Source organism: Chiloscyllium punctatum, chromosome 48, assembly GCF_047496795.1.
Source record: "Chiloscyllium punctatum isolate Juve2018m chromosome 48, sChiPun1.3, whole genome shotgun sequence".
Classification (NCBI taxonomy): domain Eukaryota; kingdom Metazoa; phylum Chordata; class Chondrichthyes; order Orectolobiformes; family Hemiscylliidae; genus Chiloscyllium; species Chiloscyllium punctatum.
In genome coordinates this window covers 40599324-40623468 of record NC_092786.1, presented here as the reverse complement: position 1 = coordinate 40623468, position 24145 = coordinate 40599324, and the positions used below count along the sequence as shown (strand labels likewise).

The following is a 24145-nucleotide window of genomic DNA, read 5'->3' as shown; positions in this document are numbered from 1 at the left end:
CCTGTGTGGAATCAAGTTTATAAGCACAACCTTCACAGGTCAGATGTTCATACCTTGATTTTTTTCTAAAACATTCTAAAAAGTCATCTTTCTAGACCCTGTTATGTACTTAATGTTTGTTGTTTTCTTTTCAGAGTGAAGCATCAAGTGGAGTATCTAGGTTTAAAGGAAAATATCCGAGTGAGGCGGGCAGGCTACGCTTACAGACGAGTTTTTAAGAAATTCTTGCAGAGGTGAGACTTGCGAAGGGAGTTTGTTTTGCTTGTCACTCCCCTGTTACTAGCAGTGCTTCAAAAAAATCTTTTTTTTCTCTACGTCTGTAGGATGCACCGGTTGTTTATTTGTTCATGAGATGTGGGTGTCCCTGGCAAGCCATTACCTAACCATAATTGCCCCGGAGAAGTGGTAGAGAGCTGCTTTCGTGAACCTCTGCAATCCTTAGGCGTAAATACATTCACAGTGGTTTAGAAAGAGAGTTCCAGGTTTTTGATCCAGTAACACTGAAAGATCATTGACGTAATTCCAAGTCAGGATGACAAGTGGCTTTGAGGGAAATTTGCAGGAAATTTGCAAATGTCCTTGTAGATGGTAGAGGCCACTGGTTTGGAAGGTGCTGTCAAAGCAGCCTTGTTGAGTTCCTGGAAGAATCGTTCCCCAAGCAGTCATTTTGGGTACCTCTTCAAGTCAATGGTCACTTGAGTCAAAACAGTGAGTCCACTATGGGTGGAAATCATGGCTAAGCACATTCCTATTCCTGTCTTGTCAGTGATCAAGAGGCAAAAAAAGCCTTGTTTCATGTAGCACCTTTCACATTTTTGAGATGTCTTAAAGTGCTTTTAAGCAAATGGATTATTTCTGATTAATAATTGCTGCTGTTTTGCCGACAAATGTAACTGACAATTTTCACACAGAAGGTTGATGGATGCCCAAACAATCTGTACTTGCTGGAGTTGTTTGAGGAAGGAATGTTGACCTGGGCAATACTAAGAGAGCCATTTCCTCCTGTTCATGCCTTCTGCCAGCAGAATTGGGCTTTGTTTGACTATCTGAAAGAATGGCACCATCTCACTACTGCACTGAATATATATTTTGAAGTTGATAGCATAAGTTGAGCATGGAGCCCTGGAACTCAGAGATGACAGCTGTACCAATGAAGCTAAATTTACAAGAGGCACCAACACAAGGTTACTGAGGCCAGGGGTAATGTTGTTCATTTTGACTGCAGCTGACTAAAGCGTAGCTCATCAAAATCAAGATTTCTTGGTCTGTTTGACTCTGTGTACTGCATGGCCAGAAGAACCATGTTAGGACTATCACCTAAAGAATGGCTGTCTAAACTTTGCAAAATCCAGCTAACAGATATGAGCTGGTTCTAATTAAATATTTTTTTCTTTACTCGTGAATGCACAACAAGAAGGATTTAATGACACAGCTATCCCATCCAGCTCACCCATGCCTGCTGTATTTTATGGACATTCGGTTATCCTGTGGAGTGTTACTGCCCTGAGTTGGGCAGAATGCCAACACTATTTATTATTGTTCTTTCAAGTGTTCCACATTTACATCATTTTTCCTTGAATAAACCTATTTTTAAAAGTAACTGAAAAAGGTCTGCCTGAAATTCTGAAAGATAATGGACTTTGCGTGAGTAAACATTAGGCCCTGGTATTCTTGTTCTGAAAACATCAGTGCAAGTGCCCTTTGTCCTTACTGTTCAAACTCTATTAAATCAATACGGCCATATGTTGGTAGTTCATTGAGAGTTGCTAATGGTAGATAAGGCATTATGCTATTGAAATCTTCTAGGAGAGAGTGAGGACTGCATATGCTGGAGATCAGAGCTGAAAATGTGTTGCTGGAAAAGCGCAGCGGGTCAGGCAGCATCCAAGGAGCAGGAGAATCGACCACCCCCCACCTTTTCCTCCGCTACATCGATGACTGTATCAGCGCTGCCTCGTGCTCCCACGAGGAGGTTGAACAGTTCATCCACTTTACCAACACCTTCCACCCCGACCTCAAATTTACCTGGACCGTCTCAGACTCCTCCCTCCCCTTCCTAGACCTCTCCATTTCTATCTCGGGCGACCGAATCAACAAGGACATTTACTATAAACCGACCGACTCCCACAGCTACCTAGACTACACCTCCTCCCACCCTGCCCCCTGTAAAAACGCCATCCCATATTCCCAATTCCTTCATCTCCACCGCATCTGCTCCCAGGAGGACCAGTTCTAATACTGAACAAGCCAGACAATCTCCTTCTTCAAAGACCGCAACTTCCCCCCCAGACATGATCGACGATGCTGTCCACCGCATCTCCTCCACTTCCCACTCCTCCACCCTTGAGCCCCGCCCCTCCAATCGCCACCAGGACAGAACCCCACTGGTCCTCACCTACCACCCCACCAACCTCCATATACATCATATCATCTGTCGTCATTTCCGCCACCTCCAAACGGACCCCACCACTAGGGATCTATTTCCCTCCCCTCCCCTCTCCTCTCAGTGTTCCGAAATGACCACTCCCTCCGTGACTCCTTTGTCAGGTCCACACCCCCCACCAACCCAACCACCACTCCCGGCACCTTCCCCTGCAACCGCAAGAAATGCAAAACTTGCGCCCACACCTCCCACATTACTTCCTTCCAAGACCCCAAGGGATCCTTCCATATCTGCCACAAATTCACATGCACCTCCACACACATCATTTACTGCATCTCCTGCACCCGATGTGGCCTCCTCTATATTGGGAAGACAGGCCGCCTACTTGCGGAACGTTTCAGAGAACACCTCTGGGACACCCGGACCAACCAACCCAACCACCCCCCCGTGGCTCAACACTTCAACTCCTCCTCCCACTCCACCAAGGACATGCAGCTCCTTGGACTCCTCCATCGCCAGACCATAGCAACACAACGGCTGGAGGAAGAGCGCCTCATCTTCCGCCTAGGAACCCTCCAACCACAAGGGATGAACTCAGATTTCTCCAGTTTCCTCATTTCCCCTCCCCCCACCTTGTCTCAGTCCCAACCCTCAAACTCAGCACCGCCTTCCTAACCTGCAATTTTCTTCCTGACCTCTCCGGCCCCACCCCCACTCCGACCGATCACCCTCACCTTAACCTCCTTCCACCTATCGCATTTCCAACGCCCCTCCCCCAAGTCCCTCCTCCCTACCTTTTATCTTAGCCTGCTGGACACACTCTCCTCATTCCTGAAGAAGGGCTTATGCCCGAAACGTTGATTCTCCTGTTCCTTGGATGCTGCCTGACCTGCTGCGCTTTTCCAGCAACACATTTTCAACTATGCTATTGACCCAAATTAGGAGCAGGACTAAGCCATTAGGCTCTTCAAGCCTGCTTTTCTACATAATAAAATTATGGCTGGTCTAATTGTAATCTCAAGTCCACCTTCCTACATACTCCTAATACTCTTTGACACCTGGTTATTTGAGAATGTGAGAAAATTGCAGTTCATTTAAGTGGAAGCTTAAACTTTGCACTTCAAAATCTCCAGTAAATGTCAGCTAAATTCCTTTCTTAACTTCCCTTTTCGGTTTGTTTTAAATAGCCATCACATTATATTGCAGCATTCTGAATACATTTTAATTCTTTTCAGTTAGCCTAAAGATGCAGTACACTGTTAGAATTTGAATAATAATCATCAGAGTCCATTCTGTCACAGAGAGAAATCTTGTAAAGTGACATTTATGCTCTTGTGTTTAATATAAATCAAAATCACCATCATAACTTTTTGCAAGTAAAATCTAGAAAGATGGCTGTTTTATTGACTTTGAATGAGATCAAGTTGCATTTGTTCTTGCGATTTGAATGACCCATATTAAAATGCTTAACATCAATATTAGGTGCTGCATTTTGCCAGTCTAATCGAGAAACTGTCTCTACATTGGTCGCAGTAGCTCAAGCCACAGTAGTGACTGTTGTTAATTTCATCATTGTGTAGTATCACAAACAAGTCTTGATATTCTGGTTGCTTGACAAAACTGAGATGCACAGGAATGGTTACCAACAAAATGAAAGCTTAATTTGTTATTCCAATGTGCTTTTGATCATTATATCCTTGTTTAAGTTGAGCAAACACTGTTTGTTCTTTTATTTCTTGTGCCATGTATTGAAAAGAGTGTTCTGCTGTTAAAGCAAGGGAAGCCTTGACTGTTGCCATTCCCTTTGCACAGGTGTTTATGCTAATCAAAACCCATCATGTTGAAGGGACAGACTTTAGCATTCATTTAATTCTAACTCATTCCAACTTATTTGTTTTAAGAAACTGAATGAACTACAGAAGTTAAAACTACTGGTGCATTATAAATTGAAAATTCCTTTTGCCTTGTAGTTCACTGTAAGTCTCAATTATTCTGTTTTTGAGCCATCTGGTTTTTCAAATAAATTTGGCTAATTGTTTCAGCTTATTGAATGTAGACTGCCTATATTTTTCGCCAGTTGAATCTTTGACTTGAGTTGATTTTAAGTTCTTATTGAGTGTAGGAGTATAGCATGTTTCTACATTGAATTTTATCGTGATATCACAAATAGAATCAGCATGCTCATGAATTCTAAATTTGCAGAAAAACAAAGATGCAGATGGCAAGAACAGTGTTGATCTGGAGAATTATGTGAAAGAGCAGAATCTGTGGCTGATACAAATATACAGTACAAGTGATTGTAACCATCAAATCGAGCATAAAAATTCCTTAGAAATGAACTAAACCACATTATGAATGGACTGTTTTGATTTTATCATGTAGTTTTTCATTGGTTAGCTGTTTGATTGAATATTTTGCTTTTTATTTGAGATTAACTACATGTGGGTTTCCCTCTCTGCTTTCTTAGTTTTTACCATTGTAATTCATTCAACAAAGTCAAAAAATGAGACAATGCAGAAGACTTCCATTCAGCCCATTGGCTTCTAGATTTTTTCGAATGGTTTTGCTAGTTTCGGTTCATTATTATGTACATTCCAGAACTCCTTTTAAATCACATTCTCAAGATAACTTAAGCTTTTCTCACAAACTGTGTCACCTCAACTCAGACAATGCATTAAATGTGTGAGTTTAAAGTCAGTCTGTGTCCCAGACCATTCTAAAAGATGAAAGACTTAATCTAAGCTTGTTTAATATATTTCAGCCACATGACACTGTAACCTTTTGCTATAAATTCTATGTCTTATGGTCCTGTTCCACAACCACCTGATGAAGGAGCAGCGCTTTGAAAGCTAGTGCTTCCAAGTAAATCTGTTGGACTACAATCTGGTGTGTGATTTTTAACTTTGTCCACCCGAGTCCAACACCAGCCCCTCCAAATCATTTAAGAATAGTTTAACATAAAATCTTTGCTTTTCTGCTCTATTCCTCTATTAACAAAGTCAAGGATCCCATAGTTACTTTCAATCTTTTCAGTTTATCTGACTACTTTCAAAAATGTATATTCATGCATTCTTTCTTTCCCTGTACTCAATCATTGAACATCTCTCTACTTTTCCTACAAAAATGTACATAGCTATACTATACAGCATTTAATAGAAACCAGTTTTATACATGACTAGAAGTTCTGCAATGTGATATGTTTATCCCCAGACTAAAATGATAATGATGTCATCCATAAGTTCATGATAATCATGGACCAAAATTGAGTCAATTACATTCAGAAAGGCCATCAGGAAATAAGTAGCAAGGACGATGTGTGATGTATCAAATTTCCAGAGAGAGAAAAAAGTTGTAAGAGTTAGATGTGGAAAGGAACCAGACTTTGGTATGAGGGGAATGTATGGGGCTGTTGGATTTTGACATGATACGCAGGGGTGAAAAGTGAAGCCAGGCTTGATATAAAAGGTGAGTGGCGGGAGATCCCTGGACTAGTTGGAGAGGAATGCTGGACAAGTAGACATTGGTTTGAGAGAAGGGGGAGAGGAAAGAGCAATTGTATGCTTGTTTGTGGAGCTGTGGATATAGAGATCACAGTCTGAATTACTCACTATTTATGGTTTTGAATCTTGACTGGAATCTATAACAGATGTAAGATATTCCTTGGCTTCAGAGCATGTGTCTGAGTTTACAAACTAGACAAAATCACTGCTGTCATGTTACTTCAAATATGGTTATTTGGTAGTAAAATGACCAATGAATAGAACAGTGAAAATTGCAACTAAATTGATTGGTGAAGCATGCATGGGCGCTAGATGCTATTTACATGTAGCTGTTATAATGGGATTAATGTTTTTATCATTGAATCAATCATTTCCAACATGTACCATAAAAGAATATTTTCATATATCACTGAATTTTCAAACAATTTAGTCGTAAGTTGGACATGGTAGAAAACATCTATTGCTATTTATTTAATTGTTTAACAATAACTGTTCAGTTCCAGAGCTGAGTTAAATGACATGAAAGTTGGCAGCTGTATAAATCCTCCACTTTGTCTTTTCTACATTCATACCATTCTGTGAGGAACCTGTTTATCTAACATCCCTTTCTGATTGCAGGTACGCTATTCTGACTAAAGAGACATGGCCTTCATGGAGAGGAGATCTGAAACAAGGAGTTGTCCACCTCCTCCGATCAGTCAACATGGATCCAGATCAGCACCAGCTGGGCAAAACTAAAATCTTTATCAAAGCGCCTGAGTCTGTACGTGAGCTTGTTGTTCTCTATCTGATCTCGATCCACTGTCTCTGATCAGTGATATGGCTGCTGTGTGCAAATAATTCATTTCAAAGATCAGCACCAGCCATGTTACAGTTGTGTTTCCAATGAACTTTCAAATTGGCTTCTGCCTTGTTTCAAGCAAACAAGTGCACTGTTATATTCTTTCACTTTGGGCATCTGGACTCCATGATGTTGATTCACTGGACTTGTCTTTTCCTTTCAAGGTAGTCTCAATTAAATGGACTGTTCGTTCCTTCTTTGCTATTTGTTTGTCTTTTTTAACTGGAGTAAATCATTGTGATTGTTAAAATGGGATGTTGTGGAAAGCATTCTGAAAGAGAAACACCAAATTAACATAGTTTGTTTCTAAAAATTCTGTTATCGAATGTCAATGTCACTTAGAGTCAAAGATATAGAGGTATACAGCTTGGAAACAGACCCTTCGGTCCAATTAGTCCATGCCGACTGGATATCCTAACCTAATCTAGTCTTATTTTCCAGCACTTGGCCCATATCCCTCTAAACCCTTCCTATTCATATACCCATCCAAATACCTTTTAAATATTGTAATTGTACCAGCCTCCACCATTTCCTCTGGCAGCACATTCCATACATGCACAACCTCTGCATGAAAAGATTGCCCCTTAGGTCCCTTTTAAATTTTTTCCCCTCTCACCCTAAACCTATGCCCTCTAGTTCTGGACTCCCTACCCCAGGGAAAAGACTATATCCATTTACCCTTTTCATGCCCCTCATGATTTTATAAACCTCTGTAGGTCACCCTTCAGCTTTCGATGCTCCAGAGAAAACAGCCCCAGCTCAGTGGTTAGCACTGCTGCCTCACAGTTCCAGGGACTGGGTTTGATTCCAGCCTTGGGTAACTGTGTGGAGTTTGCACATTCTCCTTGTGTCTGCATGGGTTTCCTCTGGATGCTCCGGATTCCTCCCACAATCCAAAGATGTGCAGATTAGGTGAATTGGCCATGCTAAAATTACCCATACTGTAGGCTAAGTGCATTAGTCAGGTGTAAATATAGGATAGGGGCATGGGTCTGGGTGGGATACTCTTCGGAGGGTCAGTGTGGACTTCTGGGGCCGAAGGGCCTGTTTCTAAACTGCTGGAATTCTAACTCTATTCAGCCTTTCCCTGTAGCTCAAATCCTCCAACCCTGGCAACATCCTTGTAAATATTTTCTGAACCCTTTCAAGTGTCACAACATTTTTCCGATAGGGAGGAGACCAGAATTGCATGCAATATTCCAAAAGTTGATGAACCAATGTCCTGTGCAGCTGCAACACGACCTCCCAACTCCTGTACTCAATACTCTGTCCAATAAAGGAACCCACACCAAATGTCTTCTTCACTATCCTGTCTACCTGCGACTCTACTTTCAAGGATCTATGAACCTGCACACCAAGGTCTCTTTGTTCAGCAACTTTCCTCAGGACCTTACCATTAAGTGTCCTGCACTTGTTCATCCATAATTGCCCTTGGACTGAGTAACTTGCTTAACCATTCCCAAAAGCAGTAAGCATCAACCACATTGCCACATATAGGCCAGACCAGGTAAGGATGACATTTCTTTTTCTATTCGTTCATGGAAGGTGGACAGAGTTGGCTTTTGACCAAATTACATTGCCTTCTCTAAAGGGATTACAGAGACAGACAGGTCTTTTTTAATTGGATGATTATTGCTTGGACTGTTACTGAGACCTGCTTTTATCATTGTAGATATATTAACTGAACTAGGTCTGTTGCTACGGTAGGATCTGAACCATGTCTGCAGAGTATTAATCTGGGCCTATGGATTGCCACTACACCAGAATCTCCCCATACTGCAAAGGTGCCTTCAGCTTACAATGTTCAGGGAAAAGAAAACTGTGCTGTGATGGTGACTGACCATTTTTGGTTTGTCTGTAATGTGGGTGGACTTTGCCATCTGGAATAATTGAGGTGGGCAAACTGAAACTCTGCAGCTGCAATTTTAGCTTGGAGGAAGTTGTTCTTGGCTCCAGACCCAAAATCAAGGATTGTCAAATTGACCAAAAGGCAGTATACTTTTGCTGCTAAATGCCTGCAGTTTCCCAATGGTCTACTGCTGATCTTGTTGGCAGCACACCCTCCCAGGATCCAGAAAAAAAGTGTTACAGAAGCCATTCTATGAAATGTAATCCTCTAAGTCCTATGTTATGAACATTTAGTGTCTTAATTTGAAAGATTGGCTTCTACATGATCCTAGTTAGTTGTTTGTCAGCAGGCGCTGTCTGTACTGATGGTGTGAATGTGTAGATACCTTTTTTAACAAGTATTTTGTTGACTTTTGGAGGACGTTGTTGCATATGTGTGCTACATCTTGGGGGCATGTGTTTTTCTATTGGCAGTAAACTCTATCAAGGTCTCTGCCAGAGTATTTTGCCTATGAAAGAAGCTGAAGAAATGTTCTTAGATTCAAGCTTAACAAGTTATTTTTGTGAATCAATTTATCCATTCCAATATTTATTTAATGGTAGTATTGTGACTGTATTAAAACAGCTTTTCTAGGGGCAAGGCTAGTTGTAGAGCAGTCTTCAGTGCTAGTGTTGAAATGTTATTCAGACCCAAAACCTTTGCAGTACCCCGAACTTTCAACCATTTCTTGCTATCACATGGAGTGGATTGAATTGGATGAAAACAGGCATCCATGATGCTAGAGAGTTCAGGAGGAGTCAGGTTTGGATCATTTACTTTGCACATCTAGATGAAGATGGTTGGAAACGCTTCAATCTTTTGCATTGATTTTCTGGGCTTCCCCATCATTGAGGATTGGCATATCATTAGGCCTCCTTTTTCCTGTTACTTGTTTAATTGTCCACCACTGCATGTGGCAAGATTCCAGAGCTTAGATCTGATCTGTTGGTTTTTGGGATCACCTATCCCTGTCTATTGAAAGGAGGTATACATCCAAGAGGTACTTTGACCATACCATTTCTGCAACCATTTCTCTCATTCACAACCAAATATCAATGATTCATTCACGCTATGAGGAGACCTGGAGGGGATTGGTTCAGATTTGGAGGTCAATCAGATTGGCACCTCTTTAAAAATAATTTCAGTAAGATTTACTTAAAAGTTGGCCATAATCGCAATGCACATGAAACAGGTTAATGTTAGGGAAATGTTAAAATGAGCCTTCCTGTATTCGACATCATTGCACTTAACAGGTTTTGCTTCTTAATTTTCATTTGGCCACATGGGTGTTTTCCTGGTGGTAAAATAATGAATAATGAAGTATATACACAATTGTGTTTTTACTATGCCACTCTTAAAGAAAAACATTATACACAGTCATGGCAGATTTGAGGAAAATATAAGCATTACTGTGGGGCCCTCTTGAGTGCAATGGTAATGTTGGGGGTTGGGGGGGGTTTAAAAAAAGAAAAGATAAAGTTATTTCACTCTAGTGTCTGTGGCTTAGGTCTCAAACCACCTGCTGCTGGAAGTTCAACCTTGACAGTTGCAGGTTATTTTGATTTGACCTTGAGGCTCTTTGTAAACACTTGTTAATGGCCACATTTCTGTGATATAACATATTTATTCTTGGTTTTATTCCTTATTCTGTTTTACATGGTGCTAATTGACCATTCATTAATTGACTGTAATTGAGTTGAATTATTCTCTTAGATTAGGGATCTAGAACATAGAACATAGAAAAATACAGCGCAGTACAGGCCCTTCGGCCCTCGATGTTGCGCCGACCAAAGCCTACCTAACCTACACTAGCCCAATAACCTCCATATGCTTATCCAATGCCTGCTTGAATGACCATAAAGAGGGAGAGTCCACCACTGATACTGGCAGGGCATTCCATGAACTCACAACCCGCTGAGTAAAGAATCTACCCCTAACATCTGTCCTATACCAACCTCCCCTTAATTTAAAGCTGTGTCCCCTAGTAACAGCTGACTCCATACGTGGAAAAAGGTTCTCACTGTCAACCCTATCTAAACCCCTAATCATCTTGTACACCTCTATCAAATCTCCCCTAAACCTTCTTTTCTCCAATGAGAACAGCCCCAAGTGCCTCAGCCTTTCCTCATATGATCTTCCTACCATGCCAGGCAACATCCTGGTAAACCTCCTCTGCACCCGTTCCAGTGCCTCCACATCCTTCCTATAGTATGGCGACCAAACATTGTACACAATACTCCAGATAAGGCCGCACCAGAGTCTTATATAACTGCAACATCTGCAGCTTGTACCTTAGTCATCCATGTGACTCACAACAAATCCAAATTTTCACCAGTTGGATCACATTACTATGCAAAAAGCCGATGTTAATAAACATCAGAGTCATTTTATTCTATTGTGCAGATATAAGGCTAATCATGATGCTTCACTTTGTAGTTACCTCTGACTAAATCATATCGAAATGCCTAAATTATGCTCTAAATAGACCTATTTGAGTAGTTTAGCTGCACCATGGTTATAGATAGTGCCTTTGGTTCAAGGCAAAGTGGCTCTGATCATTACTGCTTGTAATAAGTCTGAGGTGTTAATTATTCTGCATGTTCCATTAGATGCTGTGGGCAGAGGCTAATGCCCTTTTTGAGTTGGAGGTGGGGCCTTTAATCAAACAGCAGAGTGCTGGATGGCCTCCCATCTCTGTCCTGATTAGATCACTCAAACACATTCCGTGATCTAGGGATGGGAAAGGTCCTCAATTCTAGGGAAGACTAACTGCTGGTCACTTAATTGCTGGTTTGGTAATTAATTTGGTAGGTCTTCCCCAAGGGAGGCTCCTGACTACTCTCCTGAGACACCCACCACCTTCATTAATATTGCTTGATAATTTTTACCATGGGAATCAATAACCAGATATCCTCCTAATTTTCCAACTATAAAATTAACACCTGTGTTAAAAATGACTTGACCAACAAAGTTATAGCTTTTAATAGGTCAAAAACAATAGTTAGCTTTAGTTTTGTTTTGCTGTGTTATTTCAATACATTTTATTTATTGTAAATCTAAATTATGGGTTCTACCAGTGGCACTAGACAATTTGTCAAATATTTACTTTAGAAATCTTGAGTTTCATTTTAAATAGTTTTATTATAGAAAGAATTCTCCATTAGAAAAAAATATTTCTTCTGATCTAATATTGCCAGGCCCAGCCTCCCAGTCTGTGTTCCAGAATAGTGAAGCCTTATTGAAGATAGTTTCAATGTTGCATGTTGTATTCACCAATTAGTCACAACTGAGTTTTTGTGAGTTTTCAAAGGAGTGCCAAGAATCGGACAGGATGTTTAGTCTCTTTAAAATAACAAATAAAACTGGTCACAAGTTGACGTAGGAAATGGCAGGATGCTGAGAAATGCCAGCATATACCAGCACTGAAAGCTCAAGGGTAAACTTTGTGGCTAAACAAGTCTGGGCAATGGACCAAAACTGTCTGGGCTGATGGTTGTAAAATAGTTTTCCTGGGGCATCATTCATTACTGAAATCCACTTTGTTGACTCTTAACATTCTCTGTCTTTTTTCATAAAATGAAAATTGCATTTCAGGCTATCAGTACATCAAAGAGAAAATCAGAACACTTAAGTTCTGTTAATTTGAGGTTCAGGTTTTAGAGGCAGAATGCACTCCTTCTCTCATGGATCAATACCCAGTGTCTCTTGTGCCCTAAGCAATAATGAGCCAAGTGCACATAAAGAATGGTTTCCAAGTCTGCACTGATTTTAGTCAGTGTAAGGGAAAGTAACAACTAGCTTCAGCTCCCAAATCTAGGAAGGGAAATGCCACCAGGATGTAATACTGATGATTATTATATCTTTTATGAGGAAGAGATTACGACGACTGTGATGCAGCAAATAACACTCTAATTTTTTATCGGTGCACTGACATCCCACATCTATGTGTGGCGTCATGTTCTGAAACTGAAAGTCAGTGTGTTGGCACACAGATTGGCATGTGCAGAACCGAGCAACAGCCTAGAGGGAACATTGGCAGCAGCTGTTATCATAAACATGCCTACATTTGCATGTAAAAAATGATCATGGGAACCATCAATATCCATGAAATTGTGTTCCATTTATTTTGGTGAAAAAAGGTTTTGTTAAGTCATGCTCAATGTTTTCTCGTGCCAATTAAATGCTATGGTGACTAGGAAATTCATGCTTTCCTTGTGTGTTGTGACCTTAAGTTTAATGAAGGGATTATTGGTGATGAGAATGAATTATAATTCTGTATGAACCCAAGAATCCCACATGTCAACTCAGGAGGTAATGTTTCCACATGACTGCGTCATCTTATAAAGAAGTTGGTGAGAATGAGAAAGGAGCCCTTAAAGCCGAAGAGTAGTCCTTGAAAATCAAGAAGCAGCCCTCAAGAAAAGCTCTAGAAAAATAATGATTTGACCCTTGAACCCAAACAGAAAGCAGTACCTTCACATTGGAAAACATGTTACTTATACTGAATCAAGAAATGCACCTGTTTAGCAGGAGCTTTTCAAATGAAGTGAAGTCACTTCAAACATCAATTCCGGGAAACAGATTTAAAAGTCGCATATTAGCCCCTTTTAACAACAGACACTTAATAAAGAGCCAATTGTATCTCCACATTGCATGATAACTTGCTGTAAACACTCACTGCCAAACTTTTCCTAAGAGTGTTCATTGTTCCAGTGCTTTGTGTGTTCACATTCAAATGGCCGAAGGAATGCTGTCCCTTCGTGCTGGGATCACTGTCAGTTGGAGTTTGAGCCTTGCTCCCAGTGAGAGCTGGTCAGAGCAGATTGAGAATGTGTTTGAGCAAAGGCACCAGGGAACCATCTACTTCATTCATCACCAAAGACTGTTTTCCTCTCCAGTTTTTGCCTTGGTCTCACCCGTTGCAAATCTTGATTGGATAAAGTAGAGAATTCTAACTGAGATGATCAACTAACCAAACTTTCTTTTTTTTTCTGCAGTTGTTTTTGCTTGAGGAGATGAGGGAAAGAAAATACGACGCATATGCTCGAGCGATTCAGAAGGCATGGAGGAGATATGCTGCAAGGAAGAAATATGTAAAAATGAGAGAGGAAGGTAGAGCATCTTGTCTGCTTGGAACAGTCTTGATTACTCAATAACTTGTCTGTCCTAAATAGAACAGTGTGTTTTACACAGTGAGTTGCAGAACAATTCAAGCTGTGTTATACATTGTTACAGACAAGAACCTTAACCCTCACCAGTTTGTATCAATGTTAATATTCCACATAAGCGTCCTGCCACTATCTTTCATCTAATCCCAATCTATTCCTTTTTCACACTGAAAAATTAGAAACCAGTCATTCAGTCCCTTGAACCTGCTCTGCCACTTGGTACTATAGCAGTTCATTAATTTGTGTCCTCAACTCCACTGTCTGGATTACCTACTCACGTTATTAGTGATGATTCTACATTGGTAGAGACAAAACAAAACAACTGTTATGGAACAATATATTTATTGGAAGAGTGGGGCTGGACAGCTGAACTCGGTCAATGGTTAGTCTGTGGTTCAGACGCTGCAGGACCAATTTCCATTCTGGTTCACATAGACAACTGACCCCAAGACTAAGTGTGTGGTGCAATGGCAAGCCATTATGGCCAAAAACAGCCGAAGAAACTGCTCAGAGTGAAGCATCCACAGGCAATGAGCAAAAGGGCCTGCCTTCAGGATGAAATGTAACAGTATTTCTTTAAATCTCATCTCAATACCATTCCAATCCCCTTCCCACCGTTTCTTCCTTCATCATCTCAATCCTCCATTCCGTACCTCCCTCTCCCTTCCATATTGCTTTCCCTACTTCTGCACCACCGTCACCAATTGCTTTAACCAGAGGACTTTGGTGAGCAAGAAATAGGGTTAACCTTTTGAGTTGAATACATTACTTCTTCAGAAGGATTTGTTTTGTTTCTTTCTCCACAGGAGCTTTTTTTTTAATTTCAAAAATATACTTTATTCATAAAAATTATCTTTGTGTATATGCATTGTCACAAATGAAGTTTGATTCTGTAAGCACATCAAGGAAACAAATGAATGGAGGAGTTTGCCTCTATCTAGACAAACCAAATACATTTCTTGCACATCCAAGACTACGTTTACTTGCATTTGAGTCAGTCTGTACTTGTGAGGCCGGCTGCAGGGAATCTAATCTAATCTAGTCCACAGGATCTTGTCTTTACTTTAGTGTAGCTGGGACTTTAGCATGCTCCTGTACACTCTGTTTCTTTTCTTTCACAAGCCCCTCCCCCTCCCAATGCCACATCAGCCAAGGCACATATTTTACATTTGCTATCACACCAAATGTATGCCAGGTTCTGCTCATCAATTCAATCCACCAGCCAATCAGAACACTGTGAGCAAATGGAATACTATTGTAATTATCATGGCCCTAATCCTGCTTCATCTACGTTGAAACCATCTCTAAACCCTATCAAACCTCAGGTCATTGAGTGATCGTAACCAGAATAGCAACAGGATTACTAATTTGGCCTCTGTGCCCCAGCATTCAGGGAAATAGTGGAAATCAGCCAGGGTTCCTATATCTGATAGCGACACAATCTTGGCTAAGTGTGAGGACAACAGATGTGGCCTAAAATCAGCTTGTCTCCGCTGTCCTTGTGGTTGAGTTCAATTCTCATTATTAACGCTCAAGCAGAGTGGGCCATTCAGGGAAACAACACTTAAAGAATAGATCAGTACAGAAAATGGCTGCAATATTAACCTGCTATAGTCCCCATCATTCCATTTCACTGGAGAGCTTTAGAACTTTAGAAATTATTAGTACATTTCCAAAAGATGAATCTGAGGTTCTGATTTAACTCTTTTCTGCTCAGCTTCGGATCTGCTACTTAATAAAAAGGAGAGACGCAGAAACAGCATCAACAGGAACTTTGTTGGTGACTACATTGGAATGGAAGATCTTCCTGAACTGCGGCAGTTCATTGGGAAAAGAGAGAAGGTTGAATTTGCAGACACTGTCACGAAATATGACCGAAGGTTCAAGGTATGTCTGATCTCAACTAGCCCTGTCCAGTCTGCACTTCTGTATTAAATCACCAGCTGTTTTATCAATTAACTTACTAATTTTAAGTTGATCCCTTATTGATAGTGAGAGGGAAGGCTGCCGTGATGCTTGATTATCTATCATTGTGCTGAATAATCAATGCTTAATTCTGATATTGAAAACGGATGTACCGAATGAATTGTTTGAGAGTACAAATCGACATACAGAGGTTTTAAAGCTGGTCTGTGCATATGAAAACAATAAAGACATACTGACTGGAAGGTTCCATTACAGTATTGAAGGACCCACATGCACACAGATATTTTGTGGGGTGAATATGTACTTGCAGGGTTACATTGTACTTTGCTCAAAAACTGCATGCATTCGTGTAGAACTCTGAGCTCAAAAACTGCATGAATTTATGTAAAACTCTGTTATCTCACTTTTTAGATTAAAATCAATCTAAGCATCATGGCATAGACAGAGAACACAGGGGGCCAACACCTTCAACATATTGTCTAGCTATCACCATTGTTAACAGCTAACCCAAGAATGCAACCTTTTTAATTAAAAAAAGGTTTTGTGATTTACACATGAAAAAAGTGAAACTATCACTGTATTCTAACAGATGAAAGGCTTAACAGACAATCAATTTTTCAATGTATAATTTCAGTTACATCACACTGTAAATTTTTGCTATAAATTCTGTGGGTTAGGATTGAGCCCTCCATTACCACCTGATGAAGGAGCGTCGCTCCGAAAGCTAGTGTGCTTCCAATTAAACCGGTTGGACTATAACCTGGTATTGTGTGATTTTTAACTTTGTACACCCCAGTCGAACACCGGCATCTCCAAATCATCAGTATTGAAGTAATAACTCACTAAAGCACTCCTTGCTGTTCAGTCCAGGCACTGCAGTGTATACTATATTGAAATGTTTGAACCAGCGGGTTATTGTGTGTTTTTTAATCACATGAGGTGGATCAGTAATATTTTACATGTTTCTGGTAATTAATACTTTATTCCAAAGAGTGTGCACAATTGTGTTGACAATATAGAATGAATTATTGAAGCCTTCTTGTTTTGTGCTCCCTATCCCTTTCAATATGAGTCCTATCTCCTCAAATAGCTGTGTACCTGGTTTCTGGTACCTTGGTGAAGTGGGTAACATTCTCATGGTAAGTTGGAGAGTGGTGTCATTAGTCTGCTCAGTTGAACATTTGACTTCAACTTGACCCCATCTTTGTCTGCAGTGCACAAGTGGACTTTTAACAAAGGATCAGTGGCCGGATAGGCAAGATTCCCCTTCTTAACCTAGGCTTACAATAAAGCTAATTGTGGCACAGACTGGGCATTGAACCGATGATTAGCATGGGTAATTGGAAAGACCCAGTCATCAATCCGAAGAACTTCACATCTCAGATTTTTTTTCTAAATATCTAATTTGTCACTTCATACAGAACATAAGGATTGATGAAAAAAGACGTGTGTATCAAAGCTTTTTGTCTTGCACTCATCAGGATGATTTACGAGAATACCAATGTAAAGAGGAAAAATATTATACTGTATGAGAGGAGAGTGAGGATTGGTTGCCAAGTGAACACTCATTGGTAGAGGTGCCGTCATTGGAAAATGTACAAATTGATGATAATTGACAGCTAGCTGCCAAAAGCTGTTTAAATATTAAACCAGGCAGTTTGACTGATTAGTCAGTGCACTGCCCTGAAAACTGCAACAGTGAATGGCTGTCACTTATTTTGTTGAATTGAAACTAGCACAATGTATGTACAGGTTCTTTGTCTGTTTAAAGAAATCTGTACACTGCATATTGATATATGTAGTGTGATAATGCTGCTCCTTTAACAAGGTTATGTTGTCCTTAGTTTTTTTTTCAGGGAGGTCGTAAAAGACACAGACTCCGAAAAGTCTAAGTCTTGGGGCCAATTTGATTATAGCTAACAGATACTACCTCAGGCAAAAGGCTTTTAGGTTAAAAAAAACACCTGTACAATGAATGGGGAGTGGCCAATTCTCCCAGTTCAGCTTTTCTCTGGTTTGGTTTTGTCTGGTTATTCACTGAAAGCGGTCAGGCAGTTGTGAAGCTGCTGGACCCAAAGAAGCAGGTCCATTCTGAACCTCTCACAACACAAAATGAGCATGTGGGTACTGCATTACTATCAATACCGAAGTCCTTTATGAAGGAATCCTCCAATAGGGGAAAATTTGTTTAAAAGCTTGTTGTAGCAGGGTATCCACTCATTTAGCTAGCTCATGTTGTACAGAACTGATCATAGATAAGATAGGGATAAAGGAGCATCACTCTTGAGAAACGCATAAACACAAGAGGGGCTGTGATGACAAAACCTAATGTACATATGCATCTCTAGCAGCTTGCTGTTTTACACATTCCAGAAAAAGTTGCTTGCTTTTGAACAAGGCTGTCCAATTATTCTGAATGGCAGGTTTAATGGATCCACATTCAGGCTTGTCATTAAGAAAGGTGTGCATTTTGCTGAAACAGACATATTTGTTAATGCTGAGTCCCCTTGCCAGGTTTATTGATAACAATGCCCAGCTTGACCTTGAAGCCTGGCGGCACTGTCAGACATTCATGTTGCATGTGAAAACTGGACACGTTAGACCATAAAACAAAGGAGCAGAATTAGGACATATGGTCCATCAAGTCTGTTCCACCATTCAGTCATGTCTGATATTTTCTTGACCCATTCTCTTGCCTTCTCCCTGTAACTCTTGATCGCCATAGTAGATCAAGAATCTATCTAGTTCTGTCTTTAAAACACTCAAAGACGTGGCCTCCACAGCCTTCAGAGGTAGTGCGTTCCCAGATTCACCAGCCTCTGATTAATGGAATTCCTCCTCATCCCAGCTGTAAGGGCTGCCTCTTCACCCTGAGGTTCTTTTTAATTCATCCCTGGGGGTGTTATTGACTGGATCAGCATTTATTGCCCATCCCTAATTGCCCAGAGGGCAGTTAAAAGTCAGCCACATTGCTGTGAGTCACGTGTAGGCCAGACCAGGTAAGGATGGTGGATTTCCTTCCCTAACAGGCAGTAGTGAACCAGGTGGATTTTCCTGACAATTGGCAACAGTTTCATGGTCATCATTAGACTTTTATTTCAACATTATTATTGAATTCAAATTCCACCATCTGCGATGGTAGTTTCTAATCCAGGTCCCCAGAACATTATCTGGTTCTCTGGATTAATAATTGAAAATGTGTTGCTGGAAAAGCGCAGCAGGTCAGGCAGCATCCAGGGAGCAGGAGCCCTTCTTCAGGAATTAATAGTCTAGTGATAATACTCATAGGCCGTTGCCTAACGTGGGATCATTCTTGTGAACCTGTTCTGGATCCCTCAAACATTAGCACATCCTACCTTAGATACAGGGCCCAAACTACTCATAATATTTTAAATTCAGTCTGACCAGAGCCTTAAATAGCCTACATCTCTGTTGTTGTATTCTAGTCCTCTTGACATGAATGTTTACATTGTATTTGCCTTCCTAGCTGCCAACTGAACTTGTATGCTAACCTTAAGAGAATACTGAACTGATTCCTAAGCCTCTGTGCTTCAGATTTCCAAAGCATTTCCCCATTTAGAAAATAATTATGCCTCTATTCTTCCCACCAAAGTGCATAACCTCACAATTTACCACATTGTATTCCATCTGACGTTTCTTTGCTCACTCTCCTAACCTGCCCAAGTCCTCTGCAACATCCCTGCTCTCTCTAATTGCCCCTTCACCTGTCTTTGTGCCTCTCTTTGACCTTTTATATTTCTTAAAAATCTCTTGCAATCTTCTTTTATTTGTTTGGAATCCCACAATTGTGCATCCCACAATCCCACAGATGTGCACTAGATCAGCTAGGTATGCCTTCAAGGATTCACTGACTTCAGTAGACACTGGTGTGTGGCAAGATTGCTGGAAGTACAGGTGTTGAAACTCAAAATGACACTTCCTATTTGATGTAGAATGAAGGGGCATCAAAATTGAAACTCTTTGAACTCCTTGCATTTAGACATTGTCAGAGAGATTTACTATGCATTTAGTGACACTGTCAACTGTGCTGCCAGATTGCTTCTGTTTAAGTGATTTTCAGTGTAGGCTTGTTTTAAACAGGTAACACTTAACGTCTATGGATGCAATGTAGTGACCTAAACACATCAAATTGAAAAATGAAAGAAATTTGCTCACTTCAGACCAAGTGCAATGAGGACAAATTGTGAAGTTATGCACTTTGGTGGGAAGAATAGAGGCATAATTATTTTCTAAATGGGGAAAGGCTTTGGAAATCTGAAGCACAGAGGCTTAGGAGTCAGAGTTCAGTATTATCCTAAGGTTATTCTCAAAGTGTAAATTAGTAACTTTATTACCAATCTGTACAATCTCACCCAACAGAATACAGGCTTGAAGAATTGCATGATGTGGGGGAGCTGGTGTTGGTCTTGGGTGGACAGAGTTAAAAATCACACAGCACCAGGCTAGAGCTTTCAAATAAAACTGTTGGACTATAACCTGGTGTTGTGTGATTTTTAACTTTGAAGAGTCTCAGTAGACAGCTTACCCGGTCATAATGCACTTGCTTATTGATAACCCAGTGTTGGTCTCAGTTATGTTGATGTTTCAGCTGTACAAATAGTCATTAGGGGGTACAGAACTTGAGCTTTGCTGAAAACAGACACATTTTGTCAAAGTTTTGCACTCATCAGGACAATTTGCTACTTTTTTTCAACTTTGACCATACAAAAATCAGTAGGAAACTGACCAGCCTTTAACAGTGCTTTATTTCATGATGATTGCAAAGTAATGGGTCTGGGTGGGTTACTCTTCGGAGGGTCAGTGTGGACTTGTTCAGCTGAAGGGCCTGTTTCTACACTGTAGGGAATCTAATCTGATCTAATGTAAATGGGATGATTCCCATTGATCCAGAGGTTTTACCCCAATCCCTGTTGGAATGGCTGGTGTCAGTTGGGAAGACTCTTAACATGACAATTGGCCTGAACAACCACAGGTTTATTGGGGATGGGGGAGGAGTGCAAGAAATTGTACTATACTGAGAATGGATAATATATATCATAATGTCGTGTATAGTGATAGACTGAGAATGAATAATATCTAGAATGTAATATACAGAATAGTGACAACACTGAGAATGGGTAATATATAAAATAATATGATGTAAGACATAATAATATACTGAGAATGTATAATGTGAAACAGATGCAGTGATTTACTGAGAAGCCTTATGTAAATGATCTGAAGGTGTATATGATAATGTCACTCTAACATCAACACTCACATGCAGTTGAGACTCTTGAGTGGAGAGAATGGAATAACAGCCAGCTGTGATGTAGAGAATCAGTATTCTATATCATAATTTGGAGATGCCAGTGTTGGACTGGGGTGTACAAAGTTAAAAATTACACAACACCAGGTTATAGTCCAACAGGTTTATTTGAAAGCTCTAGCTTTCGGAGTGCTGCTCCTTCATCAGGTGGTTGTGGAGCAGTGCTCTGAAAGCTAGTGCTTCCAAATAAACCTATTGGACTATAATCTGGTGTTATGTGGTTTTTAACTTTGTATCATAATGGAAGAGTTTATTAGAACTCCAGAGACAAAGATACAACAAACTCGGAGCTGGAACTGATATCAGCCTGTACAGTGCAGGACAGCACTCTGTCACCCACACCCACATCCACATCCATGAGGACGGTGAAACACAGGCTCATATCCATGGAGCTTGATTAATCCATCCATAATAATCAATCCAGAAAACAGATCTTGATCGCCACCTAGTGCCTGCTGCCAGAAAGAGCATTGGGATGATTCTGCTTTGGGTCCAGAGAAAAATTTAATTCCCAAGTGTTCAGCAAAGGAAAAGGATAGAAAGCCTCTGATGCTTTATCTTAGTTATCTTTTCATTTCATGTGCACGACCAGGAGTTGCCCATATACAAAGAAAGAACAAAGAAAATTTACAAGGCGAAAGTGAGGAAACAGGTGGAAATGAGGAAACTGGTGAAGTCCACATTGATGCCTTGGGGTTGAAGGGTTCAGAGGCAATATTCCTACTACCCTTCTTGTACAGGGGGACAACATTAGCAACTCTCTGGTCCTTTGGCATTTCACCTGTGTTTAAGGATGCTACAAAGATACCTGTCAGGGCCCCAGCTATTTCCTCTCTCGCCTCCCTCGCAACCTGGGATAGATTCCATCCTGTCCTGGGGATTTGTCCACCATAATATCTGTTAGCCTACTCAAAACATCCTTTCTCCTTATGTCAACGTGATCCAGAGTAAACAAACTTCTATCTCTAATCTCAAAATTCATCACCTCCCGTTCCTCAATGAACAGTGATGCAAAGTAATCCTTGAGAATCTCACCGATTTTCTCAGGTTCAACACACAACCGTCCTTTCTTATCCTTTAGTGGACCAACTCTTTCTCTAGTTACCCTCTTGTCTCTTATATAAGAATAAAAGGCTTTGGGATTCTCCTTAATTCTGCTCGTGAAAGTTATTTCATGACCCCTTTCAGCCTGCTTGATTATTCGTTTAAGATTGGTCTTACTCTCCCTGTATTCCCCCAAAGCCTGTTCTGTTCTGGATCTTATGTACGCTTCCCTTTTCCTCTTGGCTTGTTGCACAATTTCTCCTGTCATCTGCTGTTCACGAATCTTGCCTTTTCTATCCCTTGTTTTTAAAGGGACATGCCTATCCTGCACTATCTTTGAAAGCCTCCCACATATCAACTTGGACTTCCCTTCAAGTAGTTGCCCCCAATCTACATTTCCCAGCTCCTGCCAAATTTTGATATAATTGGCCTTGGCCCAGTTTAGTACTCTTCCCTTAGGACCACTCTCATCTTTGTCTACAAGTATTCTAAAACTTACAGAATTGTGGTCACTATTCCCAAAGAAATCTCCCACTGCAACTTCTACCACCTGTCCTGATTCATTCCCCAACACCAGGTCCAATATGGCCCCTGCCCTATTTGAACTATTGACATACTGCTCTAGAAAATTTTCCTGATGTTCCTTACAAAATCTGCCCCATCCAGACTTCCAACACTAAGTATATCCCAATCAATGTTGGGAAAATTAAAATCTCCTATCACCACCAACCTGTTGTCTCCAAATCTTTCCATAATCTATTTACCTATTTGTTCTTCTACCTCACGCTCACTGTTGGGAGGCCTATAATTCTGCTCCAACAATGTAACTGCATCCTTCTTATTTCTCAGCTCTACCCATAATGCCTCACTGCTCAAGCCTTCCATAGTGTCCTCCTTTAGCACAGCCGTGATATCATCCCTGACCAGCAATCCAACTCCCCCCCCCCCCCCCCCCAACTTTTAATCCCCTCCCTGTCCTGTCTGAAGCATCTATATCTTGGAACATATAGTTGCCGAACATGCCCTTCCCTCAACCAAATTTCTGTGATTGCAATAACGTCATACTCCCAGGCACCAATCCAAGCCTTAAGTTTGTCTACCTTACCCACTATACCCCTTGCATTAAAACATATGCATTTCAGACCACCAGTTCATTTGCATTCATCTGCTCTCTGCCTACTCTTCCCCTTGGTAATGCTAACTTCGTGATCCTGTTCTTTACAGTCGCTAGTTTCTACTTCACTATCTACTAGTCTTCTCTTCTGGTTCCCAGCCCCTTGCCACATTAGTTTAAACCCTCCCCAACAGCAGTAGCAAAAACTCCCCCAAGGACATTAGTTCCAGACTGGTTCAGGTGTAGACCATCCAATTTGTAATAGTCCCACCTTCCCCAGAACCAGTCCCTTGAGAAGATGATTGACACACTGCAGTCCATGTAACATAGGCATACCCACAGTGCTGTGAGAAAAGTAGTTCCAGGATTTTGATCCAGCAACAGTGAAGAAGCAGTGATTAGATCATAGTCAGGACTCTTGCAGTTCGTGGTGTTCACGTTGCTAGGTGCTGGACGACACTGGTTTAGAAGATGTTGTTGATGGAGCTTTGGTCTTGTGACCCAGGAAGGTCAAGAGAAACATGAAAGAAAACTCTGCTATTCATCAAATCAACTAATCAGGTTGTCATTCACAATGGGGTCAATTAAATTCAAAAAGCATTTTCACCTCAGCTCTTGGCCTGATAGCTTCTCTCCAACTCAATAAGGCTCATATCACATGCACTTGGGAAAGCTGCTCAGTATCTGTCGAGTATTAATTCAATTGTCTGGCTCCCCATGACAGAATATTGAAATGATGTATTCTGCTTCCAGAGTGTGAAACGTGACCTTGTGCTCACCCCTAAGTTTGTGTACCTCATTGGACGAGAGAAGGTAAAGGATGGTCCTATGAAAGGCCAGGTGAAAGAAGTGTTAAAGAGAAAGATCGAGTTGGAGCGGATTTTAACTGTTTCATTGAGGTAAGGCAGAGTGATCAAAAAAGCAGCAGCCATGACTGTTAGGCATTCACAAA

General features: G+C 40.8%; 1 protein-coding gene across 3 annotated transcripts in view; it reads left to right on the top strand.

The window, feature by feature from the left end:
• The window catches only part of myo1ea (myosin IEa), a 149960-nt gene that overhangs the window by 112034 nt on the left and 13781 nt on the right, over positions 1-24145 (top strand). For all 3 annotated transcript variants that reach the window (XM_072565032.1, XM_072565030.1, XM_072565031.1), the window contains 5 exons: positions 135-233; positions 6502-6646; positions 13610-13724; positions 15498-15667; positions 23947-24092. In XM_072565032.1, the coding sequence (XP_072421133.1) occupies positions 135-233; positions 6502-6646; positions 13610-13724; positions 15498-15667; positions 23947-24092 (675 nt within the window). The remainder of the gene's footprint in view (positions 1-134; positions 234-6501; positions 6647-13609; positions 13725-15497; positions 15668-23946; positions 24093-24145) is intronic.